The following is a 21181-nucleotide window of genomic DNA, read 5'->3' as shown; positions in this document are numbered from 1 at the left end:
ATTCGGCACGTTTCGCGGACGAGCCACCGGCCCGCTAGGTTCCCCCGATGGACATTCCGCCCCTGTTCGGACCAAAAGACCGTCGGCCCACCGGGTAAATGCCAGTCTAGCCCTGCCCTCAAATCACGAAACAAAAAATCAACCCGCATCAAATACACTTCACACACTGTGGTCCTATGTTGGTCCTTTGTTGTTTTTATGTAGCACCATGGTCCTGGAGGAACGTTGTCTCGTTTTGCTGTGTACTGTACTAACTGTATATGGTTGAAACGACAATAAAAAGCACTTGACTTGACTTGACAATAATGAGACGTTACTACTTGGTTCTGACACTAGGTGGCACTGTTGGTTAAACATACGAGTGCATTAGTGTGTTTTTTTGTTATTTTTATTTTTTTTACAAGAGTTTTGCTTTACAACTGTAGCACATTTTGGCTAATGTGCTACAGTTGAATGTCCATTTGCTCCCCAATAAAACTGTAGCTTGTTTTATTGAAAGTATTTAAGGAAATATCATTTCAGAATCAGCTAGTTCATCAAGGTGATCAGCAGTTCACTCTGCTAGTAGTTTTTTGGAAACACTGGAGAATATAGGAGGAGATGGATTCAACGCTTTAACATCCATACATCAGTTTTTGGTTGAGTAGAAACAAAACCTTTGTTATCATTTTTTAAAGTGATTCGGAATTATTATATGCCTTAAGAATATATTATTATAGCTTAAGAACTTTGTTCACAAGGTTAAATTGACCCCACTTTGAAACCTGTGCAGCCAAATTTGTCACACTTACTCCTCTGAGTTGGATTGTCTGCTGAAGGCATCATTGAAAAGGTGGATGCTTCTGCCTGGGAATCCCCCATCGTGGTTACAGGAAAGAAAATGTCGGAATACGGATGTGTACTGACCTATGGGAATTAAACAAAGCTGTAATCACTGAATGCTATCCATTACCACACATGGACGAACTGCTTACCAACCTTCGGTGTGCCACATAATTTTCGACCATTGATTTAGCAAATGCATACTACCAGCTGCCCCTGCATGAGGATATTTGAGAGATTACAGCCTTCATCCATATGAGGGCCTCTTCAGATTTTGCAGGGTTCCCTATGGCTTGGCTTTAACTCCCTGGTGGGGGGTGCCGGGTGTCCAAAATTACCTGGATGATCTTATCATATATGAGGAGACTGCTGAGGAACGTGACCACCACCTCAGTGCTGTACTGCAGAAATGAAATAAGACCTCATTGCTGTTTCTGTGTCACATTATTAATGCTAGTAGAATTTGTTTTCTGACCAGTAGCACATTGATGTTATCCAAAAGCCCTGCTTCTCTCATCAACAAGACATTTCCATCCACAGAACTGCTGCTCACTGAATGTAGCAGGGGAGAGATGATGATAACCCTGGTGACGAGCCTTCCCGCTCTCTCTCACGCAGACAGATACACTACCAGGCCCTCATCAGCACATGTTTATAAGGTACAGGGTTGATACGATGAGCTCTTTTGAGAAATGACTATCATCAGAATTGCCAAATTCTGATCACAAATCCGATGTACAAATACAAACTATGTTTGGGTGCTTTAAATGTCTATAAGATGGTCTTTTGCTGTCTAATAGCTGCAATGAGAAGTTGAACACATGGCTACACAAGATCAAAGTTCTGCAGTTGTCTATCATTGTGGAACTGAACCATGCCAATAATTATTTAGGTATTAAGCACGATTAAGCCAATGTATTCCACAGCTCCATTTTCATGTTTGATCCTGTGTGTAAACAGGGATTGTTATGAAACCATGGCAACAAACACAAAAGAATTCTCCACGTTTCAACCACAGTGAATCTCTCCACCCACAGCTGGAATGCAGTACAGCTGGTTCCCACACTTTGGGAAACTGCTCAGCTCTGCTCTCCTGATATGGACATGGATATAAAAATCGAGTTTTTTGGCTTTGGGTTGACCTGTGCAGGCTGGTTTTGCACTATCCTCACAAGATTTCTGCCCATGTGGAACGTAAGTGGCACGTTAGACAACACCACAACAACACTTCCATTGTACTGGGATGGAGTGTGGCTAAACTGGCAACACCACACGACTGGCAGCCTGCACTGCAACTTCTATCAGTCTCTCCTGCCTCTAACTGAGCATTTCACCGCCTGGAAAATCCTCCTCATTGCGTCTATAGGAACGGGATTTCTCGCAATGGCAGTTTACCCTGTAGGATGGATAAGATATCCAAAGAACGTACGGTTTAAAGCAGCTTCCGGGCCGACATTTGTGATTGGAGGGCTGCTGTTACTGGTGGTGGTCTCTTGGGCTACACATTTAACAGAGGGGGATTTGGACATTGGTGTCTCCCTGACACGGGAGTGGGGAGCAGCGATCTTCATTGGCTGGGTGGGCACGGCGCTGCTTATGGTGGGTGGTGGCGTGCTGAGCATTATTTGCTTTAAAGAAGTGCGGAAGCGAAGAGAGGAAAGGAGACTAGCAACTTCAGAGCTCGGGTTAGAGGATCCACTTCGCACCATAAACAGTTCTGCTTTCATACAAACTCCCCTTACCAGATGAATGGATTCATTTGATGTATTTTGACAAGGAACGTCGTGGCATCTATATTCAGAGAACAAGGATTGGCCATGTTGAATTTTTCTCATTTAGGGCTACGGTTAACAGTTGCTATTTTGATATAAAGTGTGCTTAACGATTACCTTATATTTAGTGATAGACCAAAATATTGGCCAGACCAATTAGTCGACTGGTATTTGGCCAGTTTCAGATTATAGGCATTGGCCGAATGGTCAATTACATGCAGTCATTTTGTTGGTTCCAAAATTATGACCTTGTTAATGCATAGTGCAGTTTAAAAATATAGATATTTTCAAACATTTTGGAGTAAATATTGTTTAAATAAGTTTATTTAAAGCTATTTAAGAATAATAATATATTTACACTACCGGTCAAAAGTTTTGAAACACTCATTCTTTATTATAATTGTATTTTATTCTTCACATTTTAGAATAATAGTAAAGTCATCAAAACTATGGAATAACATAAATGGAAATATGAGAATTATGTTGACAAAACAAAATCCAAAATAAATTAAATCTGTTATATTTGATCATCTTCATAGTATTCCCCCTTTGTCTAGAATTTGCAGAAATGAACTCTTGACATTTTCTCAAGCAATTTCTTGAGGTATCACGCTGGGATGCTTTTAAACAGTATTGAAGGAGTTCCCATCTATGTTGGGGACTTATCGGCTGCTTTTCTTTATTATTTGGTCCAAGTCATCCATTTCAAAAACTTTTTTTTATGTATTTATTATTTTTTGTTTTATAATGAAATAAATGAATATAGTGGCTTAAATTTCCAACATTTCAGCATACGCCCTCAGATCAAAAGATTATTAAGATCATGAGAAACATTTCAGTCAAGTGTTTCAAAACTTTTGACCGGTAGTGTATATATATACAAACAATTGACCATTCGGCTAATATATATATAATTATTATTGCAGGGATTTTTCTTAACTTGCAACTAAGTTGCTTTGTTTTTATTGACACATTGTTTGTTGTTACATTCAAGTTCTGTCTAGCAATATTCCTGTTAAATTACATAAAATATTTCTATTATTTTATTTACTGTTTTAAGATTATTCATTTGCACAATAGGCAGAATTATGCCTTTTTTTTGCCTTCCTTTTTATGATTTATTTTTTAAAGTCTGTTACAGTCGTGGAAGTGGTAATGCAATTTTTGCTAATAGAAATAATATTATCAGGCCTTTGCACATATGCGTGTACTGGACTTCAAGGTCTAATTTATTATGACATTAATAAATAAACTCAGCATAAAATAAGAAACGTAAATATAACATGTATGTATTAAGGATACTGAAACTGGGAAAACACTGGTTGAAACCTGTTTGGAAAGTTGTTTATAAAGGTAACTGTCCAGATGCCAACGTCTCATGAGATTCACATTTGCTGTTATTAAGGTTAGGGTGTCTGTGTGTGAATGATGCATGTGACTCTGCCAAGACTTTAAGCACAATTGAGGTTCTCATGTAAACGTGTACCACTGTAAACGAGTGCTCATTATCATGCAATAGATGTCAAGATTCTTGTTGAAAAATGACTTCAATTCCAGTTTGTTTCTCACTATAAACTTTCGTATGCCTTCTGAAGACTTGCAATACTTACAAACACACTTTGGTTCTGGAAACAAATCGTGTGGCAACCCTCTATCTTTGTGGCTTATAAAAGCCTTTCATTGCTTTAATGAACTTTTTGAAACCCCTGGCTTTCTGTTTAAAACTGTTTTTTGCATGTTTTATTTTACTGTAGGTTCATTTGTTCTCTTGTTTTAATAAAGGAGTTGCAATAAAAGAAGTATACACAGAAGTCATTTCATAATTTAATATAAAGTAGTTTGGGACACATTTTTGGATAACTCTCAGGAACCAAATAAACTACACTACGTTTTGTATCACAAATAAAAAGTACACATACCAACCAAATAAAATATTTCCACTACGCAAATATTTGAACATATTCTAAATAAAAGCAAGTGAAATGTTACAATTGTCCCGACTGCGAAGTCATATGTAGGATATATTATGAGGTCATATCAGGTATGGGGTATAAGGCAGAAGAGGACTCTGATATTGCACAATATTTTTTTACAAGAGCATCTGTTCTTTTTCAAACAGCATTTTGTGTGCTTTTTGAATCGTAGCGTTACACACAGGCATCAATGATTGATTGTCATGCCTTCTCTTGACCCACACATCTTCATTTTGGTCATGATTTTAATTACACTCACCGACCACATTATTAGGAACACCTGTACATCTATTATTCATGTGATTATCTAATCAGCCAATCATGTGGCAGCAGTGCTGTGCATAAAATCATTCAGATACTGGTCAGGAGCTTAAGTTAATGTTCACATCAACCATCAGAATGGGGTAAAATGTGATCTCAGTAATTTGATGGGCTGTTGGCGCCAGACTAGATGGTTTCAGTATTTCTGTAACTGCTGATCTTCTGGGATTTTCACACACAACAGTCTCTAGAATAGCATCTCAGAATGCACATGTCGAACCTAGAGGCAGATGGGCTACAACAGCAGAAGACCACGTCGGGTTCCACTTCTGACAACCAAGAACAGAAAGCTGAGGCTGCCATGGGTCCATTTGTCTATCTCAGCAGAAATCCAGATTCATCAGACCAGGCTGTTTTTAACTGTCCAGTTTTTGTGAACTTGTCCCACAGCCTTCAACGGATCTTCCCCAAATTTGTATCAGATCATCTTGAGACCCTGTTTACCCAATCGGTGTCAAAATATTACTTCTTATAATGCATCAACAAATTCAGCAGCGAGTACGCTAAACAGCGAGGCTGTATCTCAGCAATGCTTTGTCCTAAAGAAACTAAACTTGGTATGCTTCATAAGCACCATGATCTGAGAGTACATGCAAAGTTTGGTGACAGCAAGGGTCAAGGACATTTTTCCCATATCTTTTGAACAGTTTGCCTAAAATCATAAGGGTTGGTGTCTATGATACAATCACAATTTTTTGAAATCGGCCATATTGCTTCTTCCCCATTTAGAATTTGAATATACATTTTCAACGCTTTATCGGATTTAAAAGAAAACTTGTATGAGTCTTCGACATGATGTCATGGGATATCTGGGCAGTTTGGTGACAACGCCACAACAAAACCTTTTGTTTACCATTGCTTCCTTTTCCAAGTCTTCAGACAAAGGTGGGGAGAAATAAAATATATGTATTTTTTTCATTAAAAACCTGCTTGAACAACAACAGTATCTCGATGAGTTTGTGCACTGATTAATTGTTATTATATTTGGCAACAAATTACCCCAAAACCTGCATTAGAAAACACTTCAATCCATAATATTACACAGCTCCAAAACGTAGCTTAGCTGACATTTCAAATACCGTGCACCTGCGTAATCAGGTATAAAAGTCATATAAGGCATTCATCCAGGCATTTTTGCAATTCAATTCTCAAAAGTACAATTTCTTCAAAGCAAAATGAAATCAAGAAAGAAACATGAAAGAAAACAACTTTAATAGTATTTCTATGAAATGGTCAAGACAGAGCTAAGCCTGTATTTAAAGTTTCAGTGAAATCAAAGTTCAGCAGCAAGAGTGCGCGTGCGCACACACACACACACACACACATTGTAGTTTATGGTTGCACATCACATTTGCATACTGCACCAGGTCAAAGAGAGGCATGAAAACATCCTATATAACAGGGCCAGTAGACATTCGAGTAACATGCTTGAGTATACAGTTTCATTGAAGACAGAAATCTTAATCTTATATTCTCATATTCTGGCATCACAGCACAGGAAATGCATGAATAATTCTCTGAAAGTTGGTCCTAGAATCTTTGCATTGCTCCTAATAATCCTATTACATCACAGTACGGCTTTCTTCTCATTCTCCCTTTCACAGATACACACACACACATTCGCTCAGTGTCCAAATAACATGCACGTGCATCTATACATCTCCAGTTACACTGCCAGTAACACAAGCAGCAATAGAGACACAAAGCATGTCATCAGCAGTAGAAAGCTGTGATTTCAAAATATAGGCAAACATCAGTGATTACTACTGTGCTATCTGTAGACTCGGGCACCACAGCTAGACCTTCACTACATTTTTGGTCATCTCTGTTTTCTGTGTTGATTTTTGAACTAAATGGGAATCTTAAATCATGAGCAACAGAAATGTGTGATTTCTATGCATTGTACCATTAAATTACAGGCTTGACTATGATGCCGTATGATGCAGCAAGTTTCGATTTTTATGGCTAGCTCTGAAGAGAGAAGAAGGGGTGGTGGGGCATTGGGGAAAACGTCCTCTACATTGACCACTTTGTTCAATAATGATCCTCAGCGACATCTGTGTGTGCAGCCTTCCGACATTTTTGATTACAGCAATTTGTACTTTACTAATAAGCAGCACAACGGCGTTTAGGAAGAGTGCTTTACCATTAAAACACTTAAAACCCATCAAATATTTATACATATAGCATGATTCCAGTGTTTTGAAGACGATTTTTCTTAATAAAGTAGTATAGCACATACAGTTACAAACAAAACAGGAAGTCAAAAAGTTTCTTAAGCAGTGAGGCACACGTTCTCCCCAAGTCGGATTGGTCTGATAAGATGCACTTCCTCTGAGCTTGAGCTCTGATTGGTGAGTCCCAGTACATTAACAAGGCTGTACAATGATATCTCATCATGTCTGGAAGGCCTAAACTGGTCTTGTGCTATCAGACTGAATCACGTGTTTCAGAACTCCCCCGGATTCTCTCAGTTAAATATCGTTCATTGATTTTCTCAGCGGAGGAAGAAAAGGCAGAAGTTCTCTACTTTGTTCCCTTCTTAAGGCCATTACATCTGATTCCACCAGGTTTCGTCAGGTCCTACAGTGGTACAGAAGCAGTTCATGTATCCAACAGAACGTGGGAGCAACGTTTTTGGTTTTCTACAAAGACGTTTCCGATCATTCAGATCCATCGGTTTGGACAATATATTGTTGAATATTGTAGATCATAAATAAGCTGTTTTACATTTCCTGGTGTTGCCGGTCTTCAGTTTGGAGCCAAATGTCTGTGTTTGGTTGGGTTAGGAAGGGTGAGCCACGTTGTGAGCCATCCAGTTGACTTTTGTGGTCCAACTCTCCCTGAGAGCCTCGTCAAACTTCTGCCGGAACTGTTTGAGAGCCTCCTCGTCAGTTTTACCTAACGCCAGAGAGTCCTGGAGAACATACAAACAGCTGGTGTTAATGTCTAGTTCTATGGCAAGCCCTTTTGACATTTAATGACATGCCAGATCTGGATGATATGTTTCTACAACACAATTTTAATAGTTTTAATAATAATTGTGAATTTTTACTAGTGTAAATGCAGTAACAGACATCAATGATACATCAATGATGTTTTTCACTATTTGAAATTAAAGTTTTGACATGAAGAATGGGTATTTCCATGAGTAAAGATGTCAATTTTGAAATCAGGAATTAACGTTTTTACTAGTCCGAATGCATTCACTAATATCAAGTATTACCAGCATTTTAACAAGTAGTATTTCCACTGCTGAAATGAAAATTAGCATAACTAGTGAAAATTGAGATGCAGATACCTATAACTCAGATCTGGCACGTCATTAAATGTCAAAAGGGCTTGCAATATTTTTTATATCAAGAATTAACTGTTTTTATTAGTGCAAGTGTAATAACTGATATCAAAGATGTGCATTTAATCTTAAATTGTTGTAATTGTTTATATTCTTTAATTCATCTCCTGCATGTGATTAAAAGTCAATTCGGCTTGCCATACAAAAATGTCTATTTCTGCGAGTGATGTCACCAGTTTTTATATCAAGAATTTTTACGTGCAAATGTAATTACTTATATCACCTCCTGTGCAATTAAAATGATTAAAGTTAATTCGGTTTACCATAAGATATCAATAAATTGAAGAGTAATTAAAGATTTCCAAAAATGCTTTCTTACTAATTAAACATTATAGATATCTGAAATTAACATTGCCACTACATTTACTAATATAAAAATGTGTTAGTTTAATTCAATTGTTGAGATCAGGAATAGAGTTTCTGCACTAGTAACAATGTGATTATTGATATAAATATAATGAGAACATAACTGATAACAAAATGAATTATAGATATCTGTAACTGCATTTCAAACAGGAGTGAACGATAGACCATTACTAATAAAATGCAGTTACAGATATATATAATAGTTTACATCAAGATCACATTGCTGATATAAAAAACGTTGATGGTGGTTGGCGTTTTCACCCCTAGTCATTCAATTCCTGATATAAAGATTTAGCATTTAACAAGTGAAAACCGAATCACAGATATCTATAACTGAATTCATACTCGTGACTAAAAGTGGAAAGGGCTTGTGATTCTAGCTCACTGCTTAAGATTAAGAAAGGTGAGTTTTTAAGATGCTCCTGATGGGTGTGTTTCACTTTCCACAAAAGGATCATATAAGAAAATGAAAGTAGTCCATTCAACTGATGCGCCGGATTCCAAGTCTTCTGAAGCCTACGAGAGCTTTGTGTGAGGAACAGACGGAAAGTTGTGTTTCACTTTAGTACACCAGGATGGTGTGTGACATAAGGTCTGTGTGTACGTTTACCTTTAAATACTGGATATCTTTGACAGATGTGAGCTCCGGCAGGCCTGCTGTGAGCATCAGAGCAAACAGTGTGATGAACAGATTTCCATTCCTCCTCAGAATCAGATAGGCCTCCTCACAGTACTGCCGGAAACTACACACAGTCACACACAGATTATGTCAGATCAGTGGCCTGTCTCATTAAAAAAGACAAAGGTTGTTTCCACCCATCACTAACTTTCCAAATTTCTCTGTGTTGCCAGTTTTGCCCTGTTGAATCACATGGATGAAGTCGTGTGTGAGGATGAAGGGAACGCGTTCACGCTTGATTCCAAACTTGGACTTGAAGTTTCCCAGGATATGGCCAAAGTCTATGTGGAAGAGCTGCATTACACACACACACACGCACATGCACATGCACACACACATTAAGTTCCAGTAAAATGAAATTTTTTATCAACAGAGATATGTTTGAGATCACATAATATTGAATGTCTTCACATTTAGAGCACTTCTGACACCTACCTGACCTGTACTGCGAACCATGATGTTGTCACTATGGCGATCGCCAATGCCCAAGACGTAGGTTGCAACACAGTAACCGGCACATGATAGTGTGAACTCCTCGATGGCTTTGTCCAAAGCATCTCTATGTCAACACATCACATCACCAATCAGTTTTGATGCAACAGCATCTATATTTAATTCAAGTATTACACTGCCGGATATTTTTATGAATCTTAACCAATAATATTACATTTTATTCATATCACCAGGAACTGCAGGGATGCCAGAATAAGTGTGGCCTATAGTATTATTAGTAGATCTAACAGTTAAATCAAGCAACAGTACCCGCCCACTTTTTCAGCCAACTTGGTTCCAGAAAGTCAGAGAAAGTGTTTTGGTGCCTCTTGTGTTGGTACGACAAGGCGACGTTCCATAGCCGACCGCAGGCTTCTATTGGGCGTATAGCTCTGCAGAAATGATCTTAGGTATGTTGGAGCAGACCCAGTGACTGTTCTGTATGCAGCATCAGAGCCTTGAATTTGATACGTGCATCAACCGGCAGCCAGTGGAGAGCCGCATGCTGTCCGCGGTTTCGGATGATTCACGAATCGATTTGCAAATGAATAGTTAAGCTGTCTGAATGGATTTTACTGATCAAGAGATTTAACTCAAAAGTTTCTTTAGCAAATCAGTAATCACTGTCAATGATGCGATTTACATTTACAACTCTTCATTTTAGCTTTGGTCAGTCGCAGTAGTAACAAAAGAGTCTGGAGAAATGTACCAGAGTAAAAGTATTCATTTTCTCATCAAGTGAAGTAGTGAAGTAAAAGTCATCAGAAATATTCAAAACATTTACTTAAGTACCATAAAAAGTATTTGTACTTCTTTAATATATATTTCTGTAAGCATATACCATCGATATACAACCCCAGAGCTTGTGGTAAGTGTGTCTTTAAAGTGTTATACGTTATCATGAAAAAGTGAATGGGGTTTTTACTTTTGAATCTCGACGGTTATGTTCGATGGCCATTGCTGATCTATTGTTCTGATGCTAATTTTGTTTCTATGGTAAAAATCTAGCAAGAGCACATCAACAATGTAACTGTCATACACAGGTGCTTTAGAAACATGAAAGTATTGGAATAATGTTAGTGTAATGGAGCACCGTTCGGAAGGGACTCACTCACCCAGAGTTCTTGTCTTTGAGCCAGTTCAACAGAGCGTCTTTATTGAAGGCGGCTGCGGCGGCCATGTTGCTGCTTGTTTTTTGGATGTTAGCAATTGTATCAGCTGAAGAGACCACCTCAATCAGACCAGAATGATCTCCTGTTGCCAAGCAACCATAAGGCACGATTCTACAAGAGATCAAATATGAGGGAACTTCATCACTTGAAAAATGACCACTGGAATATTGGGCTTCAACACACTTAGCTCAATCGACAGCACTTTTCTGGTAATATTCATTACCACAAAACATATTTCCATCTCGTCTTTTGTTTATACATAAATACAAAAAGGCTAAAGTCACGGTTTCAGTAAGACACTTACAATGGAAGTGAATGATGCCAATCCAGAAATGTTCAAATTAGGGCTTTAAGCAATTAAAATGTTTTAATCTAATTAATGACATGGTGTGCCAATTATTTAATCACAATTAATAGCAAATATAAATAATTGAGAAGAAAGCCCCTCAAATAACAATATATAATGACGAAATAATTATAAATAGTCATATTAAAATAATTACAAACAATATATATACACATACATACACACACACACACACACACACACACACACACACACACACACTATATTATAAAAATATACAGATACAGTGAGGAAAATAAGTATTTGAACACCCTGCTATTTTGCAAGTTCTCCCACTTGGAAATCATGGAGGGGTCTGAAATTGTCATCGTAGGTGCATGTCCACTGTGAGAGACATAATCTAAAAAAAAAAATCCAGAAATCACAATGTATGATTTTTTAACTATTTATTTGTATGATACAGCTGCAAATAAGTATTTGAACACCCTGCTATTTTGCAAGTTCTCCCACTTGGAAATCATGGAGGGTCTGAAATTGTCATCGTAGGTGCATGTCCACTGTGAGAGACATAATCTAAAAAAAAAAAAAAACAAGAAATCACAATGTATGATTTTTTAACTATTTATTTGTATGATACAGCTGCAAATAAGTATTTGAACACCTGTCTATCAGCTTGAATTCAGGTCATTGACCAGCTCCTCCCGTGTAGTTCTGGGCTGATTTTTCACCTTTCTTAGGATCATTGAGACCCCACGAGGTGAGATCTTGCATGGAGCCCCAGTCCGAGGGAGATTGACAGTCATGTTTAGCTTCTTCCATTTTCTAATGATTGCTCCAACAGTGGACCTTTTTTCACCAAGCTGCTTGGCAATTTCCCCGTAGCACTTTCCAGCCTTGTGGAGGTGTACAATTTTGTCTCTAGTGTCTTTAGACAGCTCTTTGGTCTTGGCCATGTTAGTAGTTGGATTCTTACTGATTGTATGGGGTGGACAGGAGTCTTTATGCAGCTAACGACTTTAAAATGTCCACCTCCACTCCATTTATTATCCTAAATTAGATGCACCTGTTTGAAGTCGTTAGCTGCATAAAGACTCCTGTCTTTATGCAGCTAAAATGGAAGAAGCTAAACCTGACTGTCAATCTCCCTCGGACTGGGGCTCCATGCAAGATCTCACCTCGTGGGGTCTCAATGATCCTAAGAAAGGTGAGAAATCAGCCCAGAACTACACGGGAAGAGCTGGTCAATGACCTGAAAAGTGCTGGGACCACCGTTTCCAAGGTTACTGTTGGTAATACACTAAGACGTCATGGTTTGAAATAATGCATGGCACGGAAGGTTCCCCTGTTTAAACCAGCACATGTCAAGGCCCGTCTTAAGTTTGCCAATGACCATTTGGATGATCCAGAGGAGTCATGGGAGAAAGTCATGTGGTCAGATGAGACCAAAATAGAACTTTTTGGTCAAAATTCCACTAACCGTGTTTGGAGGAAGAAGAATGATGAGTACCATCCCAAGAACACCATCCCTACTGTGAAGCATGGGGGCGGTAGCATCATGCTTTGGGGGTGTTTTTCTGCACATGGGACAGGGTGACTGCACTGTATTAAGGAGAGGATGACCGGGGACATGTATTGCGAGATTTTGGGGAACAACCTCCTTCCCTCAGTTAGAGCATTGAAGATGGGTCGAGGCTGGGTCTTCCAACATGACAATGACCAAGCACACAGCCAGGATAACCAAGGAGTGGCTCTGTAAGAAGCATATCAAGGTTCTGGCGTGGCCTAGCCAGTCTCCAGACCTAAACCCAATAGAGAATCTTTGGAAGGAGCTCAAACTCCGTGTTTCTCAGCGACAGCCCAGAAACCTGACTGATCTAGAGAAGATCTGTGTGGAGGAGTGGGCCAAAATCCCTCCTGCAGTGTGTGCAAACCTGGTGAAAAACTACAGGAAACGTTTGACCTCTGTAATTGCAAACAAAGGCTACTGTACCAAATATTAACATTGATTTTCTCAGGTGTTCAAACACTTACTTGCAGCTGTATCATACAAATAAATAGTTAAAAAATCATACATTGTGATTTCTGGATCTTTTTTTTTGGATTATGTCTCTCACAGTGGACATGCACCTACGATGACAATTTCAGACCCCTCCATGATTTCTAAGTGGGAGAACTTGCAAAATAGCAGGGTGTTGAAATACTTATTTTCCTCACTGTAATTAAAATGCTTACATTCTTGTGGCAGAAGAGTTCATCGTTGATAAGACATTACAAAAAGCGGCTTTAGAATCCAGTGTATTGTTTATTTACTTATTATTGATCATAAGCCAATCATTGATATACAGTTCACAGCAATCCAGTCAATCAGTCGGAGATTTAATATGAGGGCTTGTTTAAGGCGCGTCAATGTACACCTGCGTCAGACGGATGCTTTTGGAGCATCTCACTTTGGTTGCGTCGCATCATTAAACATACAATATTTAGGTCACTGTGTCAAGTTAAACGTAGTTTAACACTTAGAACACGTCTTGAGATCCGTTTAGTTCAGATTGGCGCTCATCAAGCTGTGAACACAAGAACACATGCTCATGTTGAGCTGTCTGTTGTCTGTGAGTGTGTTTGCTCTCTGTATAAGCTGCACATTGCCTATACAGCTGAAGTTTCACTTACTGCCTCCCGGAGAAAAGTGGTGGTAATTCAAGCTTGAGTTGCTCAGGAATATTCCTTATTGATTAATTGTGTTCATTTAACACGTATTTTTTAAGATAATTAACTGCACAGAATTAACACGTTCAATTGACAGCAGTAGTTGAAATACACATTGTTTCAAAAATATAACCACAAGACGTAAACGTTATTTGACTAAACATAAGTTTATTGTGATAAAATTGCTTCCTAACCTATAAGCAATATTGTCATACTACAATTGTGTAGAACATTGATTTTATCACACTAGTATCATGTTAACACTTATCATATTTACATCTTTTAGCAAAACATTTGAAAAGGTGTACATTTTAATGTTTATGGATTGGCCCCATTCACTTCCATTGTAAGTGACTTACTGTAACTGAAATATTTCAATAAAACAAGAGACAAATTGATTCATATGACTCCAGAGGTTAAAACAATGTCTTCAGGAGTGATGTGATAGGTGTGGGTGTGAAACAGTGAAGTAATTATTATTTTTTTTCTTTACAATAAAGTCTCCTCCCTGCCCAGTAGGTGGCGATATGCACAGAGAATGCGAAGCACCAAAAATAAAAGAAGAATGTGAAAGTAAAAGTGGAGAATTTATGGAGATATTATTTGACGTGGATTAAAAGAGGGGAGTCCTATGGATTAGGTATATGATGCCTTTAAGTGCTTTTTGGAGCTTCACAATTTTTGTCACCATTCACTTGCATTGTAAGGACCTACAGAGATGAAATATTCTTCTAAAAATCTTCATTTGTGTTCTGCTGAAGAAATAAAGTCATACACATCTGAGATGTGGGTGAGTAAATGACAAGAACTTTCATTTTTGAGTGAACTATCCATTTAAGAGCACCCACAAACACTAGAGGGAGCCATTTCCATATTTTAATCTTTAACTGTGTCCTAACCCGAAGTGACACAATAGAGCAACAGGTGATAAAAGGATAAAAGGTGATAATTTATGGATAGACAAATGACTTGTTGCTGGAAACGTGTCACATGCCTTTTAAGGACACTTAACTAGATACTAGTTTGTTTGGTTCTCCACATTCATGGTATTGTTTCAAGAATTCATTTTAGATTTATGTCTCTAAAGCAAAGAAGACTGCCGTATGTTGGCAATGTCAGAATCTAGTTTCAAAAATTAATTAGAAGGCCAAATTATACTTATAATGTCAGTTTGAGAGTCTAGTAATGAAAATGATAATGATTTTTGAGACGGGCTGGTTTGAGTATTTCTGGCATTTTCACACACAACAGTTTCTAGAATTTACTCAGAATGGTGCCAACAACAAAAACATCCAGTGAGCAGCAGTTCTGTTGACGGAAATGTCTTGTTGATGATGAGAGGTCAACAGAGAATGACCAGACTGGTTCAAACTGATAAAGTCTACAGTAACTCAGATAACCGCGCTGTACAATTGTGGTGAGAAGAATATCATCTCAATGCTATTCTGAGATGCGGGTTGGTGCCGTTTTGGCAGAACGAGGGGAACCTACACAATATTAGGCAGGTGGTTTTAATGTTGTGGCTGATCGGTGTATGCCAACGGTGTCCAAAAATGGGAAAAACATTGAGTTAACTTCCCTTTTAGAGTGCCAATAACTCCTGATGAATTAAAGATATCTTCATATCCTTTTCGATTCTGGTTCAGAACTAACTTTCCTTTTTGGTTCTTCATTTTTGGGCCCTATATGGTTAAATCCCAGAGTGATGGGCTCTCAAAATGGAGGTATGTGTAAATGGTTACATTTTAACCATTTTCATTGGTCAAAAAAAATGTATTTACATAAATCAATAATAGCATTAAATACATTTTGACATTATTGATTTATGTGAATAAATTAATTTTGTGTTTGATCTCACACCATTGGCATATTATGAAACAAGAAAAACATTTTTTTTGCTCAATAACAATAGGCGGAAATTGGAATTTTCTTCCCCATATACAAAATAATAAAATAATAAGTATTGGTGATCCATGGCATTTAATATTTGGCTTTGATCATCATTTATGCATTTCTTTTACCAATTGAGCCTGGGGACCTTTGGTTACGGATGGGCACGTTCGTAGTTGGCCAGATGGAAAACATTTTCTGGTCAGAACGTTTTTGTTAAAAACAATTTAAAAAATAATTGCTATCTGCAGATATCATGTTATATAGTAGGCCTATAATATTTGTTCATTAAATAAATAAAAGATCTGTGTTATAAGTTTAATATTTTTTATCATGAAAAATGTTTTCAACTAGCAGGAAATTGAGGAAATAATAAAAAAAAATGGCAGGTTACTCGAGACAAAAAAAATAAAATAGACTAAAAAGTGCTTTCAAAATGGGGAACAATGAGAGTAAACCAGACTGATACAAAAAAAACTAATACTGAACAATAACAGTAAAGTTTGTTATAGATGCAATAATTTAAACTTTGACCTTTTAAATCAAACGTTTTCTTGAACAAATTAATGAACAGAACTTTTCTGTTTCTCCGAACTCACAATCTGTCGTCCATGATTGTAGTTCTTTAATCTTCTCATTCCATCAAAATGACGGATAATGATTATTTGTAGTGCCAATCTCTGAGAGCGTCTTAAAAACATGGCGCTCCTACACAAGACACTAAAAAGACATGGTGCGTCTAGTGCAAGTTTACATAGGAAAACAATTGAAAATGTTTGGTGAGAACCGCCCCAAGAAAACTGACAACCTCACGCGGGCCACTGGAAAATTCAAACGGGCCGGATTTGTAACCGATTTGAATTCAGTCATTTTAAATTCCTTTTTGAATACCTTGAGTTACGATATCACCGAAACAGTTTGAATAATTGTTTTCTTTAAAAGTGAGTGTTGCGGGTGATACAAATTGTTTTATGCTGACCACTTGTACTCAGATCACCCAGGATGGGCGGTAGTACTAGGTTTAAACGAGGTACATACACACACACACACACACACACACACACACACACACACACACACACACACACACACACACACACACACACACACACACACATGTTGTGTTTCCATGTTTTATGGGGACTTTCCATAGACATAATGGTTTTTATACTGTACAAACTTTATATTCTATCCCCTAAACCTAACCCTACCCCTAAACCTAACCCTCACAGAAAACTTTCTGCATTTTTACATTTTCAAAAAACATAATTTAGTATGATTTATAAGCTGTTTTCCTCATGGGGACTGACAAAATGTCCCCACAAGGTCAAAAATTTCAGGTTTTACTATCCTTATGGGGACATTTGGTCCCCACAAAGTGATAAATACACGCTCACACACACACACACACACACACACACACTACCTGAGGTCCAGATTGGCCTCCTTCCACAGCAGATCCATCAACCTCAAGATCTGCAGAGTCAACATGTCCTGTCTCAAGTCTGAGAAAGATTGTTAGAATTAATGTTTCATTAACTTAAACTTTTATGACCTCATTTAATTGCATTTCATACAACCCATCCATCACTCACCATCTCCATTTTTGAAGATGATCCCCAGTGTATCTCCTCCCAGCAGCTTGTTATTATAAACGATCCAGAGGGGTTTCATTTTAGAGTCCATATACCTGCATCTCTCCACACTGTCAGAGAAAGACAGACAAACAGAGCTTCTAATCACACTCTTTTGAAGTAATTAGCAATGAGAGGCAATGCTATAAAGTGATTTGACCAATTAAATGTGGTGAAATCACTGAATCGCAACACAAGACTCAAGTGGCTTTTATACAATGGCGGCAACAGCACTATGATAAAAGACACCAAATTGACCTCCTGGTCATATTTTAATGATTCATTAGTGCATGTTATCTAAAAGCAAAAAACAAAAACAAAGCTCATCTTCGTAATCTTTCATCAAAATGTATTAACATGCTCTTCCTCTGAAACAGCATTCCTTTTCTGCTGACGACACAAAACATTATTTTTTAAACCAATCCCTGCCAACTACCAATCACATAAAGACTGCTTGTCACAATCTAGTCAATTCCCAATGAATCAAATCAAGTTTGGACTTTCAGAAAAACAGCAGTAAAACAGTTATGAATGCCGTTTCATGTTGCCTTTAACAGCAACAACAATATAAAAATCATCAGAATAAACAATTCTTCCACCAATTTATAAACTTCATTAGCCCAATTTGGCATAAAAATACAGAATTTTACTGATATGTGGTCACAGGTCCAATGATGTAGGGCCATATAGCATGATTGCGAGTGTGATATTGCTTATATACAACAGTTCGATGAACAAGTAAATTAAAAAACAAATTAGGAAGAACTGAGTATGGTCATAAAAATGCATGGAATATTTGTGCATGGAACTACTTTCTTACGCGACGGATCAGATTCCGCTTGTTCAAATTGCTCGTTTAAAACAAATGATGCGTCCAAACCTCCATTAGTAATTAAAAAAGTCACTTCAGAAATAGTACCAAGGCTTGTGCTGTTTCTAACAAGTTATTGCATAAACAAAGATGTGTGTGTATGTTAGATACTAACACCTTACAGATGGCAGGCAATTAAGGTCACAGTTATAAAAACTTAGGACACAAAAGAGACTCTGAAGAACACCAAAAGAAAGATGCCCAGGGTTCCTGCTCATCTGCGTGAACGTGCCTTAGGCATGCTGCATGGAGGCCTGAGGACTGCAGATGTGGCCAGGGCAATAAATTGCAATGTCTGTACAGTGAGACACCCAAGACAGCGCTACAGGGAGACAGCTGATCATCCTCGCAGTGGCAGACCATGTCTAACAACACCTGCACAGGATCGGTACATCTGAATATCACACCTGCGCAACAGGTACAGGATGGCAACAACAACTGCCCGAGTTACATCAGGAACGCACAATCCTGTGCTCAGACTGTCTGCAATAGGCAGAGAGAGGCTGGAATGAGGGCCTTACCAGACATCACTGGCAACAACGTCGCCTATGGGCACAAACCCAACTTCGCTGCACCATACATGACGGGCAAAAAGTGCACTTCACTGACAAGTCACGTTTTTTTTCTCAGCAGGGTTGATGGTCGGACTTGCGTTTATCGTCGAAGGAATGAGCGTTACACCGAGGTTTGTACTCTGGAGCGGGATTGATTTGGAGGTGGAGGGTCCGTCATGGTCTGGGGCGGTGTGTCACAGCATCATCGGACTGAGCTTGATGTCATTGCAGGCAATCTCAATGCTGTGCGTTACAGGGAAGCCATCATCATCCTCCCTCATCATCCTCCCCCATCCTGCAGGCTAATCCTGACATGACCCTCCATCATGACAATGGCAGCAGCCATACTGCTCGTTCGGATATCCTGCAAGACCGGAAGGTCAGTGTTCTGCCATTGCCAGCGAAAAGCCCGGATCTCAATCCCATTGACCACGTCTGGGACCTGTTGGATCAGAGGGTGAGGGCTAGGGCAATTCCACCCAGAAATGTCCGGGAACTTGCAAGTGTTTTGGTGGAAGAGTGGGGTAACGTCTCAAAGCAAGACCTGTCGAATCTGGTGCAGTCCATGAGGAGGAGATGCACTCTAATACTTAATACAGCTGGTGGCCACACCAGATACTGACTGTTACTTTTGATTTTGATTAAATGTTACTTTCTCCACTTGATATATTTCCAGGATTATTTCAATCTTTGAAATTGGGGGCTCTGATTTAAACCAAGTTTTAGTGATCCATTTCAAAACTTAAAACATGATTATGTTCATTTGTACATCTGTTTGTGTTTCTGTGACAGTTGAAGGGCATGTAGACAAAATCATTTATACATCATTTTCAATTTGATGAGCGGAAAAACCTTTCTCTGCAAAGTGCTTTAGAAAGTAACTTAAATGTAATTCAAAATGTGATTACTTTTTCAATTAAGAAATCAGAAAAGTAATCTGATTTCAATTTTAGAAACATGATTTGTAATCATCAATGGATTACCGTTTTGAGTAACTTTCCCAACACTGACGTACATGAAATCATTCCTACCATTACCGAAAGCCCTGAATCCGTTCGGATCTGCATGGATACATGCACCTTGCAGCCTTAGCATACTAGCCATTTTAAAACGTCTAAGGATATGGCTCATCCAACCACATTTTTAAGCAAGAACTATTCATTTTAAACTTTGCAAACATTCAGAACAAGAACAAAAAGATCTTACTTGACTCTAGCGAGCAGTACGTTTGGATTGAGGGGAGAGTGCAGGTCAGAAAGTGTCTCAATAAAACCCGTCTGCCTCAGGCACGTCATCATGGCCTCTTTAAGATGAGCTTCTTTTGTCTTGTTCTTGATTTTTATGGTGCCCAGTTTAATCAGCTCATTCACTGCTTTCAGCTTACTGAGAGCTTCAACCTACGAAATACCAATCACACAACATTGTATAAGGTGAAAATTCACCCAACACATCTTACAAAATTGGCAAAGGCCACTCTCTGCTTTCAAAACAATCACGCAGAGCTGTCAAACAGAAGTTTTTCATTATGTATGCTATCCGTTGTGCTTATAGTGATGTCCGAAGGCAGAAGACAACACAATTTGCTCCTGGATTGTTCAAACTATACAAGCTCTGCTTTGCTTACCTTTCACCCTTACAATCTCTGTGTAAAGCTTAATAATATTTAGCTTGATGAGAGATGTTGTTATTAAATAGAGGATTAGGAAATACAAGGTTTGACTATATTTTCGTTGGTATTTCTTGTCTAGATACAGAAACAGTTCTGTCATTTGCTTCAGGCTGCATATTCAATAAAAATCATGCTTTCTGTTTTATTCTATATATGTAATCCACATGAGATCTGTAAAACAAGTTTTTATAACCACTCGATGAGAACTAAAAGTAATATATATGCCGAAGATAATGTGTAATTTGTAATGTTTACATCCAGCATTCATAGCGCTAATGCTAGCATGCTAACCTTGGCCATAGTATGCATCTGAAGCCCTCTTATTGTATTTTATGATGAGAAAATAGCCCACGTAACACCAAGAAAAAGTTTTTTATTAGAAAATATGGTATGAGTGTTTTTATGGCAGACAGATAAGAGGATTGGTCAATGGACAAAACAATAGTAATTAGAGGCACATCAATGCGTCAGAGGTGTGAATGGTTCACAGACTGCTGATCCGTCTAAAATGAACATTGCTAGCATTCTTCGTGTGAGTCTGCATTCCAAATGGGATAAGTCAGCCTCCAAATGTCACTTCGAAGGGAGAACAATCATG

The 21181-nt window shown here is 38.3% G+C and overlaps 2 protein-coding genes across 3 annotated transcripts in view; one reads left to right on the top strand and one right to left on the bottom strand.

Moving 5' to 3' along the window:
• Positions 1-1865: 1865 nt before the first annotated feature.
• Positions 1866-4392, top strand: LOC127631873 (claudin-4-like). The gene has a single exon (XM_052110260.1). The coding sequence runs from the start codon at positions 1921-1923 to the stop codon at positions 2569-2571; it is 651 nt and encodes a 216-aa protein (XP_051966220.1). The 5' UTR covers positions 1866-1920; the 3' UTR covers positions 2572-4392.
• Positions 4393-4460: 68 nt separating this feature from the next.
• The window catches only part of LOC127631509 (phosphatidylinositol 4,5-bisphosphate 3-kinase catalytic subunit beta isoform-like), a 91448-nt gene continuing 74727 nt past the window's right edge, over positions 4461-21181 (bottom strand). For both annotated transcript variants that reach the window (XM_052109653.1, XM_052109654.1), the window contains exons 17-24: positions 20121-20311; positions 17451-17560; positions 17282-17360; positions 10896-11063; positions 9724-9847; positions 9437-9582; positions 9220-9352; positions 4461-7805 (exon numbers count right to left, since the gene is read on the bottom strand). In XM_052109653.1, coding sequence (XP_051965613.1) covers positions 7674-7805; positions 9220-9352; positions 9437-9582; positions 9724-9847; positions 10896-11063; positions 17282-17360; positions 17451-17560; positions 20121-20311 — 1083 coding nt within the window. In that variant the 3' untranslated portion in view covers positions 4461-7673. The remainder of the gene's footprint in view (positions 7806-9219; positions 9353-9436; positions 9583-9723; positions 9848-10895; positions 11064-17281; positions 17361-17450; positions 17561-20120; positions 20312-21181) is intronic.

Source organism: Xyrauchen texanus, chromosome 38, assembly GCF_025860055.1.
Source record: "Xyrauchen texanus isolate HMW12.3.18 chromosome 38, RBS_HiC_50CHRs, whole genome shotgun sequence".
Lineage (NCBI taxonomy): Eukaryota > Metazoa > Chordata > Actinopteri > Cypriniformes > Catostomidae > Xyrauchen > Xyrauchen texanus.
This window is presented reverse-complemented; position numbering and strand designations above follow the sequence as displayed.